Here is a 15,172-nt window from a genome sequence, read left to right as displayed (position 1 = left end):
ATTATGAGAGTAAATAATGATAATTTTGGTTTATAAATATACAATTTCACAATGCTCGCAGTTATTTTAAACTCTTTATTAGACAAATTACTAAATTACTATAGACTTTTTGCGCACAACGCATGTGTAGATGAATGTTAGAAGTAAATAAATTGAGTCGTTCGGTCAAAATAATTCGATAGCTTTTTAATTTATTTAAATTCCGGTTTGTGGCCGGTCATTTGCGGACATTAATTTCGGGTCGTATCATAATTTGTGTTAATAGATAGTTTTTTTAATCGTGAAATTGTTTCAAGAAAAAGTGTCGATATTGTGAGTATTTTAATTAGATTTATAATTTTTGTTAAAAAAATTTATAAAATCTATTCTAAGTTTTGTGATATAAAGGCGTAGGGGTATATAATTTGTTTATAATAGAACTACTAAAAGAATGATCTGTTATATTTATAAGTTTTAAATGATTTAAAATTGGTTAGATACAATACTTTTATTATATAGCCAAAACAATGCCATTAATTACTTTCAATCTCACAAAATAACATTTTTTAATTGCTTATTTCATCCTGCTAAAAATCCACGTTTCTTGTGTTTTTATAAGACATATACAGAAGAAAAAAGATTTTTTGGTATTTCACTTCCAGGCGGAAAAATTGTGTTTTTTAAATAGAAAATTCAACTTAGACAAAGGAAAATATTTATTTCATCTAGGCCTGCAAAAACTACACTGTGTTTTTTCATGTACGTTACATATAGTCTTGTTATGCTTGGTGGTGCTGTGCTAGGCTAGCTTTCCTTGTAAACGGTTCCGTGATGGTTCACCGAAGACATCTGGTTGGATATCTTTGCGGTTCACTAATATATAGACGCGTATCAGAAGGTTCACATGTTGTTGGAATCGTTCCGTATCCGTGTTGCGACCGTGGAAGTCGACAGGGTTTGGAATTTCCGTTAAGGCGGCCTATCGCACACTAGAATATTATGTTCTTCCAATATCAATTACAGAAGACAGATAGGCGAGGAACAATCAATATTTCACAAATTCGCACGACACTCATACCAAATTAAGAAATGAAAAATAATGTTAACTCTCCGTATAAAATTCGGTAAACATCTAACAAACCTTCAGTCCACGTGGATTCATCATCTCCACTGTTTACCAATGAAAACATCGAATCGTAAACATAAATGCAGTGGCGTGGCTAGGTGAGATTTGTGTAATACATAATTAATAAATAAAGACAAAATTTAATAATAAATATTTAGATATTCGTGTGAAACATCGACATCCGTATAAACGGCAACCGTCGATGTGTGAAGAGTGCCTAACGCAGAACGCTTTCCTGTTTACACAGACCGTCAGTCGTAGAAAAATTGGAAAAAGTAATTTGATTGAAATTTCAGATGGTTTGTGGAAAAATTCTCATGTATTTTTTTGGAAACGAAAGTTACATAATTCAGATATATTGATCTAGTTTTTTAACTACTAGTAATATATGTCAGTTCACTAAAATCTCAATAATAGGTGCTTAAAACTACATTAATGTTAAGATGCACATAACCTTAATTACTTTTAAACTTTTCCAGATCATACTAAATTATTACTCATATTAGGTGAACTGAAAAGTTCTTACGGTGACAGATAGATGGACCCACGAATATTAAACTTTTTAAAAGACACGCTTATAAATTTGACAGTTGTCGTACTATTAGTTTGTAAGTTGTAGCATTTGGAAGGAAGTAACTTTTGTTAGTTTGAAATAATTGATAAAAAGGAATGTCGTGTGTTAATAAAGCATTGCTTTGACAGGAAACAATACTATTGAAGACAATGCTTGGCTTGATAAACGTTATTTAGGCTTTGCCCCAGAACAATCCATAGCAGAGCTAGTAAGGTTGTGTTATCATTATTTTGGGATACGTATGCTACATTATTCATCGATTGTGTTAAACAGCGACTATTAAGTAGCTTTATTGGAGCATTTGAACGACGAAATCGTGTTCTATTTGAAGAAGAACGAAATGCTGCTATCTTAAACTAAGAGTGTAGAGGAGGTGGAAGCTTATGTCAAAATGCGCGCTGGTCTGTACAAAGTTGTGTACCTGTGACAGACTTTCATTCCACCAAACCACCCTCCTCGTTTTATAGGAGCAAGTTGAAAAAAAGTTTGTCTTCGTATGTCGACGGTTTTGGTTCGCCCAGGATTCCTCCGGTACCTACCACTAATAGCTGAGAGGCGTTTCCCTATCCGCCACCTGGGGAAATTCCTAGTATTAGACCAGTAGTTCACTCTATCACCTAACGTAACCTAACCCAAATTAATTTGAACTAATATAACCGTACATAACCTAACCTTATTTGTACTGATCCCTTCTCTGAGACGTTTTTGATTTTCTCCATAATCTCGCAAGAAAGCTATGACCGGTTAGCAATGTTTTATGCAGTTATTATCTGTTTCTTTCCAAAAGTTTACGCTCTCGAATGAGAAAGTTCAGCTCACATTCTAATGCGTCTTTTAGCATTATAAGGGCTCCCAAGATAAACATACGAACTCAAGAAGTGATCGAAACGAGTTTTGGGGATCTAATCTTCGATAGAGGAAGAGTCGCTACGAGACTGACGATATTAAAAGAATACGGACAAATTGAGTAGCAACCGCTCAGAGCCGAGAAAACTGGAAGCATTTGGAGGAGGCCTATGTCCAGCAGTGGACGAGATAAAGCTGAATAATGATGATGAATATATAACATTTTCGCAAGCTGACATATTTTTGTCAAGCAAGCAATCTCCGGATGTACAAAGAAGGGCATCCTCAAGAGAATCGGTTGTTGGTATTTTTGCGAAGATTAGACGTTTCCTCCAAATATAATATGTTTCTCTTTTAATATTTCGGATATATTCTTGTTAAAGTTCGACGATACGACGTGATTCCGTTCCAGGTATTAAGGTTTTTACGTTTAAAATCATCTATTAAAACACAGGGATGTATTTCTAAACATTAATAGTCATAAGCAGCGCACGTGAGAAGTTTGCTCTAAATCATGTCCAATGTTGCCACTAAATTGGATTTACAAAAGTAATAAACTCGTCTTATATTATATTTAATATATATTAATTAATATATAATAAACGTTTACCTCAAAGGGTCGCCATAAAGTCTAGATGAATTCAAATGTTTAATCATTTTGAAAACAAAATACCAAAATCGCAAGCTGAACTAAGGTCCGAAAAATAAATTAAAATAATTATAGCATGCATTGTTTACTTCCTTCGAGCAAATGGTTGCTATAAGCGCTTTTTCATAACATGCCCCGGTATATCAATTTTGCGATCTGAGCTCTTTGATACATTCTATAGACCTTCAAGTAAGGCGCTAAAACTCTTCCTGCCTGGCCACATCAATCTTATATACCAGATTTAGTACTACGCGACTATATGTATTACAAGAAAAAGTTTTGGATAATATTCCTCACAATATTCAACATTTTGAACAGTTATAATTAAAAAACGTTGACAAAGTGATTTTTACTTTTGCGTACATTTTATTTATAAGGATGCTCCAAACATTCGTACTAATTCTGAGGTTAATAGGAATTGTTTTAAATCTATTTTCACGTATTAGATGACCATATTATATGGTTTTGTAAAATTAATATTAAAAGAAAGTCTTTCTGGACTCTCTATAAATATGTTGTAAATTGATATCCTCGACAATTTCACTACAATTCACTACGAAATGAAATAACAGCTACGCGTGAAATTCCTTCTTCTTTCAATTAATAAAATATAAAAAGCGAAATAATTGACAGAGAAATCATAAATTGTGTTTTGATAATGTCGTGTACGATAGCTATTTATCAGTATTTGCGTATCGCAGGCGGTATAATAATGAAAAGAAAGTACTTTTCTATGTACATACAATAATGAGTTGGTAATAAATAACAATTACCTGGCTACACTATAATATTCTAGAAATCATTTTTTCAGTGTGTATTTTTTCATTTTGAATGATTTTTTAGTGGAAAATACAATTTTTTTCCGTAATTGTCTATCCTGAATATTTTCTTTAAAAATGTTTTTTTATGGAGGTGTCTTCATTTATATTTTACATTTTTCAAGTTACAAAAAATTTCTATTGAATTAATAAAAGGTGAAACTATTATATTAATTTACATATTTTCAAGAAAGAGTACTATCAAAATAATTTGGTAGACTATTCAAACAAAACTTTAGAAAAATGGTAAATTGAATTAAAAAAATCTGGTTCTATTTAAAACAAAGACATGCTCGACAGCGTCCGATTGAAAATGAAATTATTGAAGTAGTTATTCTTGGTAATTTTCTTATGCATAATATGCAATCATTGACAAAAATCGCTGATGTATCTGAAGTATCAAAAGATTATCCGGATCAAATTTACAGTTTTGCGAGAAATTCACTCGGCAGATGATGAAGCAGGTTCACTTTACAAAATGTTACTTTACAGGCTTGTCTTTCGGATGGTAATTTAAATCCTCATTTAATTGGACTAAACCTAAGACATAGTCGCAACGCAGATTATCGTTTAACTTATAATCCATGCTGTACTGCAGATGCAATACGTGTGTGTGACCGCCTCATTAATAACAACCTAACCAAATTTGATTATACGATGAAAGTATGTACAAACGCCCCAAAAATTAAACGCTAAGACCAATTTTTTTAGATGGGAATTTGATTGGTTACATTTACTTGGACTTATTAAAATGTATCCTGCAATAAACATTGAAAAATGAATTTAATCTTCACAAAAATCTACATTTCTCAACAAGATGAAGGACCTTTGCAATTTGCATTACAACTTCACAACTTAGATGCTTGTTTTCATGGGCAATAGATAGATCATGAAGGTATCCAATATGGATTTGTTTGAGGGCTAGTTTGAAGTTTATTTGAATTCAAATGAAGAGAAAAAACGAAACAATACGCCGCAATTAGAGGTGAAATCCTGTCGCCATTTTTAAATATCTGGGTTTCAAACAATTCAACAATATTATTAATTTCCATTTAATGATAGAAGAATGTACGAACCCATTTTTGATAACTTCTTCAGTAATTAGTCTCATTTAATGACAAATTCTATTTCACAAGTCTGTAATGGTGTATTCTGTATTTTTTCCAAAAAAACTTATCTCAGGAAAGGTTTGTCCTATTTGTCAAATTTCCTCTTTATCGGGTTCGGCACTGGATTGTTTTTATTATACTACAGAGATCGGCATAAGTCAGGCAACGAGACGAAAATACAGCGTTAAAATGAACTTCTTAAAAGAAATTCCAAAAGGTCTTCCAAGAAGGGTTACTGTAAGCGATCAAATTGATGCCCATCTTGATCAATGCATTTATGGCAACGTTTCTCAACGAATAGACATGCTTTCGGCAAAAACGCGCTTTTTGAGAAGGCCCCACAAAAAGAAATTTCACTGTGCGGGCCACCTAACAAATCTTTAGCGCCTATTCATTTTCCAAAATGAACATTAAGGTACTTTCGTATACATGTTCGCGAGTGTAATCCTCAAAAAAGTAAGGACTCATGAGACCTCCCTGATTTATGCCCATCTCTGTATATTAATAAAACTTAAACAGATTTAACACTACCAGTAAATTGAACTTGTTGAGAAATGGTTGGTTGGTTGATCCTAATGACACTTATTCTATCCAATCATAAGATAAATTATAAAGTTCAAAAAATTAATTCCGATTTAAAATGTGTTCTATATAAAGATCTTTATATCATAAGCATTTTCAGTCAGATCTAACGCAAGTTACTATTTCATGTTGAAATAATTGACAACAATGAATTGGCGTAAACTAGAACTTTATGATTGGCGCAAATATTATTATCTATCTTTATGTCCACCATATTCGTATGAATATTCATAAAATTTCTTGATATTTATTAAAAGCAACTTACATACTGCACAAAATACCACAGACTCTAATATATTTTATTGCTATTCAGTCCACATCGTCACAAAGATCTAGAGAGTTCGGAAGTTCCCAAAAAAAGCCATTTTCTTAGTACAATTGTTAAATAGTTTAATCACGCCAATATTATAGACCACCGGGATTATAACGTGGGTCATTTTAGAGAATGGAAAGACTTCAACAGCGAGAATCGGAAAGTAACTAATAAGCCAATAATTCTCCAAAATGTATTCTTACTAGGAATGAAAAACGTTGAACAAATATCTTTCTAATAATAATAGAACTATCAACATCGAACACACTATGTTTCACGTTCCATGGGACTTATGCTGGTTGAAAACACAACAAAAGAGTATTACATATCATTGTTTGATAATAAAGAAAGAAATTGCAAAAAAACAACTGCATTGAAAGAAAAAGAAAGTGATTTTTTTATCTAAATTTCTCAATCTAAGCTCACAATCAACCACAATTTAACTTAATTGTCTGCAATTGCTGGCCAAATTCGCGGTAAGAATCGAAGTATTAGTTTTCGTGCAGTGAATATTTTATTTCAGATTGCACCTGTTTATAATATTATTATTATAAACAGGTGCAGATTTTAAGAACATAATTAGTTTTTTAAGTATTGATGTTTTCTTCTTCTAATTTGAATCACATTATGTAGATGCACCCATTTGAACCCACAAGGTCAAAAAATTCGGCAATGTGGTACCGAAATGTTATTACAAAACTAATGTGTATTAATCTGCCGTTTGTTGAAATATTTTTTGGAAAGAATACAGATAAGACTGATAGAAATAAAAAAAAGATTCAATTAAATTTAACAAATATTTTAGAAACTTTTAAAAATAGCTTAGTCATTCATATCAAAAGGAATGAAATTTGGTTGTTTGGATAATATGATTTCAAAATTGAAAAAAAAAATTAATTGAATCATAAAACATATTGAAAAATTAAACGTATAATTCATAAAAATATACAGAAGAAACTATGAAAACACATTTCTATTGACAACAGGTTGGAAAGAAAAGAGATTCAATTTGAAAAATTTCCGAATGCCCTGATGTGGAGCAAAAAAATGTATAATGTAATGATATCAACCTGTTCACGAAATAAACAAAATGAAATAAGGAAAAACTTACTTTATAATGCACTAAAATGGAATTTTCTAACTTAAATCTTGATACAATTGGTCTTAAACATTAAAAAAGAATATATATATGTACCGAAATGTAAAGGAAAGTTGACCATAAAGGAAATATTGCTTTATAATAATTAGCAGCAATATCTGCTGTTGAGTGAAGTTAAAATTCCTTATCAAGGATAATAACGTTCAATGTGATGAAGATCAAATTATTAAAAATCATTTCACTGATCCCTAACTCACTGTATACATCAAACTTTCGTTCCATGTAGATTAATTTGATTAGTAATTAATTATTTTAACATTATAGAAGGAAAATGCATGCAAAACACACAAGCATGCGTGTCAAAATGATATGAAAAATCAAGTTAGGTTCATTCATTCTGAACAGAAAAAAGATGTTGAGTATGGGAAATATTTAATAACATATTTTTACCTATATGACAGATACCTCGAGTGCTATTTCTGGGACAGTAATATCACCCGAAGCTTTCAAAATCATCTAACATTCCAAGGATTTTTAATAAAACTAAAGGAAGAGTTAAGGAAGAACTTTGCTAATCAACCAACAGCAATGAAATTTCTCTGACAGAAGATTTAATAAATCTGTCTCAAAGACCTAATAAATTTCCATAGCAATAATACGAGAAAGTGCTATAATAGAGGGCTTCATAATCGATATAAAAGCAAATAAGAAAAGCTTTTTCTCAGAACAAGCTTTAACAACTAGAAGGACCATTAGGATCCACTGTCAAAGCAAAGAGACCGCATTACCTAGCTAAGGCAGTGCTGAACATCCAAAAAGAAAAAAATATAAAATTTTTCCAGCAAGCAACTAAATATTTTCTCTAAAAACATTCTACTTTTGAAATTGATTTGGAAATTATTATATTCAATAATTTTCGTGGAGAAAATAAATATTTATGATTTTTATTTAGATTAAAATAAAACTCCAAAAATTTGGGTGAAATTGATTGGCTTCATTAGTTACTGGGATGCTATATTTCTTATCAGCAGTTGAAATAATGATAAACGGAGTTAAACATTCTAGAAATAGATCGACCGTTGCGTAATATTGCGAAATTTACTTGAGTAGATTTATAGTTTTGCGTTTTATTAAGCTTTGGTATTTATTATAATCTATTGGAAAAAGCCAATTAAGCAGCTCGAATTTTTTCGGAGACGAGCTCGTCAACGCAATTCTGCAACGAAAAATCGATCCAACTGCAAAATCAGGACGTGGACAAAAGTACCTACGTAAGTGAATGAATGCAAATTTGGTGGTTATGTTGGAAAATTAAGGTGATGACGATTTGGTGATACAGTTGGCGCTTGAAAGTAATGATTGGAATACTTTCAAAAAAATATAAGACGAAGGTATTTACGAGATATTAGTTTTAAAAAAATTGTTGGCAATTAAGGGTAGCCACTATAAACCATGAACTCATAAGATCCTTCCGCTTACTTTCGATGTGTAGTGTTTATACTAGCGAACTATACAGCATCCTTCAAGCATCTACCAAACATTCATTGCTCATGATATAACTGTCTTTCTAATATGGATACATTCAAAGAAGCCACCAAAAACAAATCCTAGTTAAACTTGATAATGATCTCAAGACTTAGGTACTCATCAACCTCATCCAAAAATCTTGAGTGGTATATGTACGACAGCAATATACAACAACCGTGCTTCTACTTCACACCTACCCCTAAATTTTTTGAATAGAAGAGAAGATGTGACAATCAGAAGACTCCGTATTAACCACAAAAACCTTAAGGTTGTTTAATTTTGTCAGAGAATCTTACTGTCTCTGAAAATTGTCACGTTCCTATGTGCATCAAACACATCCTCAACGATTGCAGACAAAACTCTACCGTATACAAGAAGTTTAAATTGAAACCTAATCTTACACTTAAGATAAACATCATGGAAGTCTTGGAGTTTCTGAAAGTTACCAAGCTGTATCAGAAAATATAATTAATGTATTTGTGTCTTGTAATAGATTTTGTAAAGACCTCTATGTGATTTTTATAAAGAAAAAATTAAGAAATTCTTTCGCTTAACATTCTATTTATTTAAGGAACTAAATTAAAAACAAGATATAGACAAACAACTTCTTACAAATAACTTAAGCCCATATTACTAGAAGAAAAACTGTATTTAACATTTAGCTGAGAGCAGAATTGATTAGTATGGGTGTGTTGGAATACTGGGAATAATTTTCAAGCATATCTTTACCAATGTCTGTTACTTGTGACATTGAAATGTTTTAGGTTGCTGTAGTCAATCAAACGTTCATCCTTTACTGAAAATGACAACTTACAGTTTCAAAAGCATTTTAGTATCTTTATATATTTGTTAACTACACACCAAACAAAAACTGTCACAAAATATTCTAGTGTAATTCCCACGGAATTCCTTCAAAGGATCATCGTGTCCACTCGAGAAATTTCAGGCCGAAGTTCAATAGAACCTATGCTCTATAGATCAAATACGAACGAAATCGTCGTCAAAAAATCGTGCTACCGGAATTTTCGGTAATGGAATTTAATAAAAACCAAAACTATACCTACAAGGTTCGAACCGTACTGATCCTAGGATGTAAAGGAAGCCGTACGGGGTTTGAAACGACTTGTTGAAGTGTTGATCTAAAATTAGAATTTAAGACTTTGTAATTGAAGATGTTGTTCGAAGTATTTGTTTCACAATTCTATTTGTTTTCGTTAGCTTGAGCCAACAGTCAATCAAAATTATATGTTTTCTATTTGTTTCAGATTTATTATGTTGAAGTTGCTACTACTGACAATATGTACAATAGGCAATATAATTTCCATACAAGGTAAGTAATTTTTATAAGCTTCAAATTAGTTTCACTTGTATTAGTCTATCTAACGGAATCGTTTTCACCCACTTGAACATATTTGAACGACTTGTATACTTGTGAATGAAAATTGACAATACAATCATTTCATAAATTTGCACTAGATACTGATAGATACTAAATATAGTGCTAGTTGTTACTTACACAGTATGAAATTATCAATTATAATTACAATGATTCAATATTGATAGTATACAGGGTGGACCAAACTTCTTTATATGGGTTATTCTATGAGACATCAAAAATGTCACTGAGGGAAATAATAGATATGTTTAAGGGCAAATTTATGATAATTCACGAAGAATGCAATATGTTGTCTGATAATGAATGTTTCTCGCCGCGCAAATGCAGTTCTAGACACTGCCGAAACCACACCACGATTCTCTATAATCAAATTGCAAAGTCAAAACTCGATCCTAAACAGAAACCTAGACTGTCATCAATGATGTTGATGAAGATTATAATATCATCTTATCGCATAACCATCACCTTCGAATTTAGAAAATGAAATTGATCTAGCCGCCGTACTGAATAGGTATCAGTATCAAACCAGCATCTGTTGTCCATTTACTTAAACATGAATATGTTTTTGCTACACCACAATTTCGCGATTCCGCATGATTGATGGCTATATTTCCGCAAATTTACGGAATTGAGATTTCATTTCAGCATTGGATTTTCTGTTCGAAACCATTGAAGCCCCACAATACTTGATGTGTTGGAGATTATTTATCATTACAGAAATATAATATGATCAACATACCAGGATTGTTTTTTATCAACCCTCGATGGGCTGTCAAAAAGGATGGGTTAATATACAAAAAACATTTTATTACAAAAAGTGATGCTTTTCAATACCTTGTTCAACACATATAGCCGCCAATGATTGAAAGTAAGTTATGACGGTTTCTTGGAATTCCACATCAGTTTGGAAGCGCCTTCCTCCAAGCTACTGCTTGAGTTCAGTTCACTCGGTTACATATCGGGACTGTATGGTGGGTGTTCAAAAATGTCTTATTAAAATTGCTGAAGCAGTCGTTGGGTTATACAAGCTCTATGGGGACGAGCATTGTCATGGATTAAAACAATTTCAGATGTCAGCATGCCTTTTTGTTTTGAGTAGCTTTCAAAAAATGAACCTGTATTAACTAGAATGCGTACGCTCCATAAGCAACATACCTTTTTGGTCAAAAAAAAACGTTCGTTTGAATTTGTATGTATCGTTATTCAGAAACCATATCTCATCATCTGTCCCAATGGATTTCAAAAAATCTTCTTCATCAATAATGTAACTGTCAAGGAACTTCTACTTTCGGCGATTTTTGTGGTTATCAGTCGACGTATTTGGGAACCAGCGAGTGCAAACTTTTCTGTAGCGCATTGTTCAATAACGATAGAATACAGGATAGATATTGAAAATTCTGGAAATTTTATCGATAATTCACTTATGGTGAACTTTCTATTCACCATTTAGCACCCACTCCATCAAAGGTTTTTCCGTACACTTGACTCATTCTTCAATGAATTTCCCTTACAAGAAACGAATAATAATAATAATAATAATAATTCACACTTGGTGGCAGAAATTGAGTTTTAATTTTTTTTAGCTTTTCCATACGTAAGAAAACAATCGAATATTTTCACAATAACAGCGGACGATCCCGACCCAGATACGGAAGAATTATACACGGACGATTGGGATTATAAATTAAAGCAAAACCGAATACCAATTTTGACAAATTTGTACAGGAATCATACACTCCCACCGACAGCCAATGGCAGTGTAAGTATGTATTCCATTTTGTCAATTTTTATAATGGCGATTAAAATATATTTATGAATTAGAAACAAATAATTCAGAAATAGGGAGAAAATTGATACTAATGATTTAGCTGTTCAGAAAATATTTGTGATAATTTCAATGATACTTCCTATAATGAGAATTTGACAATCGAGATCGACTCGTATTTTACGGAACGTCAATGTCAATGGCGTCTTTGGAATGATACGACAAAATTCAAAACTTTCCCATTGCAACGGGGATCTGTAATTGGGTGCGTCATCCTGATGCAAGATGCACTCCCTGATTTTTTCCTTTATTGCCTCACGTGATTTCGGAACTAAATTGGTATGTTAACCACTCACACATGTGGATCTCTTTTGCAGGTAACATAATAAAATTACACCTTCAGTATACCAAAATATGGTTAGCATCACCTTCCCTGCTGAAAGTTGCATCTTGAATTTATTCGTTGCTCAGTTCGACATGTGATGGACCATTATCTTCATCTTCCTCCTTTTGAAGAGAAACATCTCTGTTATAATAATTTATGCCACTCATGTCCTCCAAACACAACACGATAAGTTTTTCATTATCTATGGTGAAGGGCCATATTGTATGAAAGAGAATTGGTTTAAAAGCTCAAATAGTTCGATTCTGTCGACGTCATGCATGTTCTGAAGTACTCTCAATCGAAAACAAGCATTTTATTATTACGAGGAATTCGTCAGAACTTGCCCGAACATATTTTCGTTAGAATTCAAATAAACTTATTAATCCTTGTTTCATACCTCGTACAAATTAGTCTTATCTGTCTATTGTTTGTTTCTTTTTGCTTTTACTATGATTAACTGTTGATATCTCACTGTATTTAATAGACTTTTTCATACAGGGCCGTCTTCTGTGGGAATTGGACCAAGAAAAATCCACGCATCTGCCGCAATTCTTTGACAAAGCGTTAAAGTTGCTGAATTTAAAACAAGTAGCGTATGAAATTGAAAATTCTGTTATGAGTAAAGTTTCGTGTACAGCTTGTAAAGCAGGTACGTTTAAATTTTCATTCAATTTACATTTTTGTAATCTAATAAATTGATTTTAATACAGGAGCAGGTTTGTTACAACATTATATTAAAACAGGAAGATCCGAGAAGGATATTAAAAAAACCATTTACCATTTTTGTGTGAATTTGAAGATACAATCACCTAGGGTGTGTGAAGGAATCACAGAGTTATTTGCAGGAGAAGTAATTTACGTACTGGGGAAAGTAAAGATGGGTAAGTGAATAATCATGATAATATTCAAAAACTAGAAGAAGATAACCAATAATTATTGATTTATGAACAGGATTACTTAAAATATGGTAAATTCAGTACCAGGACGATTTTTTCATATGTCTGGTACTTAAAAAGTAATTTCAATGATCTCTGCCTTCGATATTTCTATTTTGATTCCTTGGGCCAATTGTATTCATTCTAATATTTCATTTTCAGGTCCTGACGAAGTGTGCAGTTTCGTTATAGGCGACGCTTGTGGAGATATATATAATCCTTACCATGAATGGGAAGTTCTATTTCCTCCTGTACCAAAACCAACAGTAGCTGAAACAAAGATACCTGAGGTATGAATCTCAAACTTTACTTGGGATTTTGATTTAATTTTCTATTGGTTTTATTCAGGCTAATGCTCCTACTTTCAAAGTTCTACATCTTTCGGATACCCATTATGATCCTTATTATATGGAAGGAAGTAATGCAGATTGCGCCGAGCCTCTTTGTTGTAGACTAACAAATGGATTAGCTTCTTCGAAGGAAACGGCGGCTGGAAAGTGAGTAATGAGAATATTTATAAAGTAAGTTTGCTGATGACGTGATGAAATCATTTCTCACAAATTCTCTATAGTTAGAAGAATGTAATGAATACAATTTACATAGCAAGAGCTGCATTGAAGAGATTTCGGCTAGTTGAGATTTCAAGTTTTTCAAAATCAGTTTGCCAAGTTGTTTTGGCAAGAAGGGTTTGATTCCAAGTCTTCCAGCATTCACTTGTTTGACTCACAGTTTTCATTTTTGTTTAGATCATGTGTTTCAGTAAAAATGTGTAAATGATACTTACTTTTTAGTAATTTATTTTCCATAGCTTATAGATATGAAACTACGTGAATATTTGTAAGAGTACAAATTGTGAATAGACGGTATTACGAACGTAGATATCATAAAGAAAATGGTTCGCAATACTTCTTTGATAATATCTATTCTATAAACGATTCCTTCTCCTTTTCAATTTATGTCCGTCATAGAAAGCAAAATATTATAGAGTTCTTAGTTGCATAAAGAATGGAACTTTTTAAAAAAGAATTGGTGAGGTAAAGAACATGAATTCTCAATTGGATTATAGCAAGAACGAACCAAAGTTGCTCTTGATCAACCAGGAAAAAATTTATGGAAGGAATATGTCTCGTAGAAAAAGAGCATCTTTACTGAGAAAACTAAGTTAATGATTCAGGCAGACAACCAGTCAGTCAACTTTCCAGATGCGAATGAAAAATAGCATTTTAAAACGTATACCTTACATAGCTAAAAATTAGATGAATGAATAAAAAAGTTATAATTCTTCCTTTTATTTTTAGGTGGGGAGACTACAGAAAATGTGATACCCCGAAAATAACAGTAGATAACATGTTACAGCATATTCAAGAAACGCACTCGGTAAGTTGAGTTTCCTTGTCTATAGGGCTCACAATTACGGATTTTATATATTTACAGGACATAGATTACATTCTTTGGACTGGAGACTTACCCCCACACGATATCTGGAATCAAACAAGAGAAGAGAATTTGAAAACTTTGAAAGATACGGTAAATCAAATGTCAAGTATGTTTCCGGGAATACCAATATTTCCAGCATTAGGCAATCATGAATCTGCTCCTGTTAATAGGTAATTTAGAAAAACAATAATTTTCATTTATAAAAGAAATAATAACTAATAACTTCAGAAATTTATGAAAAGTCCAAATCTTGGGGTCTAGGGCTCAATCAGATGCTGCAGAACGGAGAGAGCCAGTCAGCATCTCTTATTACGAATGAAGGTTAATGGCTGCAAAGCTTAACGATTCTTATTATAAAAAGGGTATCGAACTTATTGAACATCGTTGGAAAAAGTCTAAAAGTATTATAGACTTCTAAAATGAGATTAAGAATTTGTTTCAAGATCAACTCTGTTTGCAATTGGCACTTTTATATATTAGCACTCATTATTCCATACACAAATAATACACCGAACAACAAAATACAAACTGAATATGATGTGGCGTTTGGCACGTTCTGGCCACGCGCTGGATGCGGAATTCAGTGACGCCTTGTGAAGGTGTTAATTGGCTCCCACCTATAATAGTGACGC

General features: G+C 32.4%; 1 protein-coding gene across 5 annotated transcripts in view; it reads left to right on the top strand.

Annotated features, from left to right (window-relative positions):
• The window catches only part of LOC130441063 (sphingomyelin phosphodiesterase), a 47,213-nt gene that overhangs the window by 16,099 nt on the left and 15,942 nt on the right, over positions 1-15,172 (top strand). For 2 of the 5 annotated variants that reach the window (XM_056774564.1, XM_056774566.1), the window contains exons 1-9: positions 99-312; positions 9,888-9,952; positions 11,602-11,777; positions 12,667-12,817; positions 12,879-13,049; positions 13,266-13,393; positions 13,452-13,600; positions 14,402-14,480; positions 14,538-14,710. In XM_056774564.1, coding sequence (XP_056630542.1) covers positions 9,895-9,952; positions 11,602-11,777; positions 12,667-12,817; positions 12,879-13,049; positions 13,266-13,393; positions 13,452-13,600; positions 14,402-14,480; positions 14,538-14,710 — 1,085 coding nt within the window. In that variant the 5' untranslated portion in view covers positions 99-312; positions 9,888-9,894. Of the gene's footprint in view, positions 1-92; positions 313-9,887; positions 9,953-11,601; positions 11,782-12,666; positions 12,818-12,878; positions 13,050-13,265; positions 13,394-13,451; positions 13,601-14,401; positions 14,481-14,537; positions 14,711-15,172 lie in introns of those variants that run through there. The other 3 variants (XR_008909584.1, XR_008909585.1, XR_008909586.1) reach the window with 3 other exon arrangements.

The sequence above is a fragment of the Diorhabda sublineata genome, chromosome 3 (genome assembly GCF_026230105.1).
Source record: "Diorhabda sublineata isolate icDioSubl1.1 chromosome 3, icDioSubl1.1, whole genome shotgun sequence".
NCBI lineage: Eukaryota > Metazoa > Arthropoda > Insecta > Coleoptera > Chrysomelidae > Diorhabda > Diorhabda sublineata.
This window is presented reverse-complemented; position numbering and strand designations above follow the sequence as displayed.